At 38.6% G+C, this 3,571-nt stretch overlaps 1 protein-coding gene across 1 annotated transcript in view; it reads right to left on the bottom strand.

The window, feature by feature from the left end:
• Nbas (neuroblastoma amplified sequence) overlaps positions 1–3,571 on the bottom strand; it is a 285,612-nt gene that overhangs the window by 152,244 nt on the left and 129,797 nt on the right. Inside the window, exon 31 of the mRNA XM_028772232.1 lies at positions 653–765. Coding sequence (XP_028628065.1) covers positions 653–765 — 113 coding nt within the window. The remainder of the gene's footprint in view (positions 1–652; positions 766–3,571) is intronic.

The following is a 3,571-nucleotide window of genomic DNA, read 5'->3' on the forward strand; positions in this document are numbered from 1 at the left end:
AGAGAGAGAGAGAGAGAGAGAGAGAGAGAGAGAGAGAGAGAGAGAGAAACAGGCAGACAGACAGATCTGACTTGATCTCTGTAGTATTTGGCATCGCTGTTGCTTCTGTCTGCTGGACAACAAACTGTTTGCCTGTTCACCAAGTTCTCATAGCTTCCTGAGTTTCTTTTCTACTCTTCCTGCATCTTCTCAGTATCACCATTCCAGCTTTTGAACTTAGAAATGCCTCATGAATCGATCCTTGTGCCTCTTCGTCATCACATCCCCATCAGACTTTCAGGAATACATCCTGATGACTTTAAATGCTTAACACATGTGAATGATTTTTAATGACATATTTCATGGCTCTTTTTCTGCCATATAATTTAGGTACTTGGGTTCAAATACCTACTTAATATGTATAATAGGAAGTCCTCTGAGAATCTAAGGAAAATTTCATTTCTATGCATTGTTCTTAATACTTCTTTAAAGGTTATAAACAAGATTTTTTAATTCACATCAGTATCATTTTACTTGAGATTTCACTGCACAAAAAAGGACAACAGAGTCTGTTACTAATGAATTTAGATTATAACTGCTACTCTTTCATTCCAAGAAAATAAGAAAGACTACTTCTTGTTGTAAATAATATAATGTCAAGCAGAAGGCGCACCTTGCAAAGGCAGGATCTTCACCCCAAATTCTTCAAGATACCCTAGGGCTTCGATGAGGTCTAATTCCTCCTGGATGGCGGTCGGCCTATCCGTTATGAGCTGTAAGCACCACCTATAAAAACCAGATCAATTTTGAAAAGCACTATCATAAATTCATTCATGTCACCTATCATGTTGAATAAGAAGTGCTCTAACGCATATTTGTCCAGCCCCAGTGAGACCTTGCTCAGAGGGGAGGAGACGTGACAGCAATGACAGCTGTCAACAGTCCCAGGAGTGATCCAGCACCGTTCGACTTAGTGATGCTTTAACTAATGAGGGCAATCCCAGTGACGACCTGAAAATGGGTTTGTGGTTTCTGTTTATTTGGGCTTTTTTGTTTTCTTTTCTTTTTATAAGATAGAATTCAGATGAATTCTGGCTTCCCTTCTAAGAGAATGGGAGTTCCTTTAATTGTCTCAATTTGGAATCCTTTGAGAAATGACCGAAAAATTGCACATGTTACATTTTTATAACACAAAGGAATCCATTGGCAATATAGTGGTGATGTAAACAACAAAAGAAAGTGATTTGCTAGTCAACAAATGAATGTGACTTCTTAGTTTGCTTTGAGACAGCAGCTTGCAGTGCAATACTGGCTCATGTGACCTTCTCATCTCATATCTGATCATGTGAAATACTTTCAGCATTATTATATCATTATTTATTAAAAATGTCCTTTAAAAACATTTTCTTTAATGAATAAACTTATTTTTGAAAGCTATATGTGTAGGAACATTTAGCAATCAAAGGCTATTAAATGTTGACAACAGACAGCACCAGCTGAAGGTACAGAGGAACCAGTAGGCCAGCGGTATGACTCAATCGCAAATACAGGCTGAATGTGACCTTGCATAGCTGTAGGATTTAAATCTGTAAGCATTCACACATTCTGTTAATTCTAATGTAAGAATCACAGAATCTGATTTTTATAGCATTTTACATGCACTTACCCTTGACTCCATGAATTCTAGACTGGACATTTACCAAACAGAGAGGCTAACATATCTCCATTACCAGATTGCTGGAATTTCTTTAGTTTTAAGGGGAAAAAAATAGAAATTAAATTCTATAAAAGATAAAAGACATATCCAGTCTGAGCATATGAGTTATGTGTCCTAAGTGTATAGTGTCTTCAGCAATAGATGGTCCACCTTCAACACCCGAGAGGCAACCAATAGCTGGATCTCAACTGAAAGACTCTTTCCTGGGGTCTAGCTCCTATGGTTCCAGAAAATACTATGAAAGCTACCAAGGGAGGGGTGCAAGTAAACAAGCCTATCTAGATAAAACAGCTATGAGCCACAACAATTATTGGCATGGCAAAATATGTACAAAGATGAAAAAAGTGGCACTCACATGTTGGTAACTGAACTTATGGACCTCTCAACAGAAGAGAAATCGTGCCAGGAACTGATTTTAGCCAGTTTCCTTGGTTAGCAAGGTCATGAACCTTAGAAAACAATCTACTACCACCCTCTGCTAGACCAGCAATAATTATTTACTACATTCTAAATCTTATCCTTATACCTTCAGGTAAGTGCAGCTACCACTCATCACTAAAGAACCCTTTATTTACAACAGATAGATAACATCACAGAAAACCACAACTGGACAAACAGAGATTAACAGATCATTGGGAGCCCAGCCTCAAAACATATATATATTACAGCTACGGTACCTATGGCTCAGAAAACATCACTGAAGAGGGAAGAGAACAATTGTAAGAATAAGAATACCAGACATCTGGTGTGAATAGGCCTCTCCCAGTGATAGCTGCATAAACAAGACCAGATTGCAATATCAGTGAACATGTTAGCAATGAGGACAATATTTCCATGAAGTTATAAAACTGAAGAAAGAATTGTAGGCACCTATCGACTGCTGGGAGAATTAGCCTCTCCTAGAGATGCGTCCCTTATTAATTGTTGACTGCATAGGGGTCAACTGTGAAAACTATATACAACCATATACACACAAATTGTTTTAATAAAGTACTATGAGAAGTATATGTGTATATATACGTGCATGTGTGTAACAAATATAATGAAAGAAAAAAAGGCTATCAACATAAAAGGTGCATGGATGGGTTTTAGGTAAGGTACTTGGGACAGCCTGAAGAAAAGGGAGAGAGGAGGTGATGTGGAGAGAAACAGCAAGAACTAAGAGGCATTTGAGGGGTGGTATAAAAACCGAGTGTAGTTAAAACTTCCTAAAATATATAATGGTGATCCTAACGAAGTCTTCAAATAATGAGGAAGATGGAGCAACACTGGCCATCTCTAATCATCAAAAAGAAACTTCCAGTACAGGAACTGGGTTGTATCTAATTGAGCTGTTGGCCAAAACATCCAGTAGAAAGTCACAAGACAATACATTGCCCTCTGAAAACTGACAGCAAGGCCCCATTGATGAAGACAACACCTACACAATTCATTGACCAAGGAGAAGACACATTGGTGCCTACATAGATTCTTCACCCTCATATTCTAGGGAAATATAAACAAAAAAGAAGAATAAACAACAACCGAGACACAAAATCTTTGATGTACAGTCTGCCTTGCCTCCAAATTATGCTACAACAATGGTGGCACAAAGCTTGTGGGAGTATCCAACATCTGATTTGACTTGAGGAACACTCCATGAGATGAAACCTATACCCAACAATGCTTAGGTTACCAAGAACCAGAGACTAGATAGCCCAGAAACCTAGAATAAAGCTAAATACTAGAGGTGAGAAAAGGAAGGAAGGGAGAATAGAGGAAGGAAAAGGAAGTAAAAGAGGAGGAAGAAGAGGAAGGAGAAGAAGGAGAAGGAGGAGGAGAGAAGAAGAAGAAGAAGGAGGAGGAGGAGGAGGAGGAGGAGGAGGAGGAGGAGGA

This window comes from Grammomys surdaster, unplaced genomic scaffold (genome assembly GCF_004785775.1).
Source record: "Grammomys surdaster isolate TR1022 unplaced genomic scaffold, NIH_TR_1.0 212, whole genome shotgun sequence".
NCBI lineage: Eukaryota > Metazoa > Chordata > Mammalia > Rodentia > Muridae > Grammomys > Grammomys surdaster.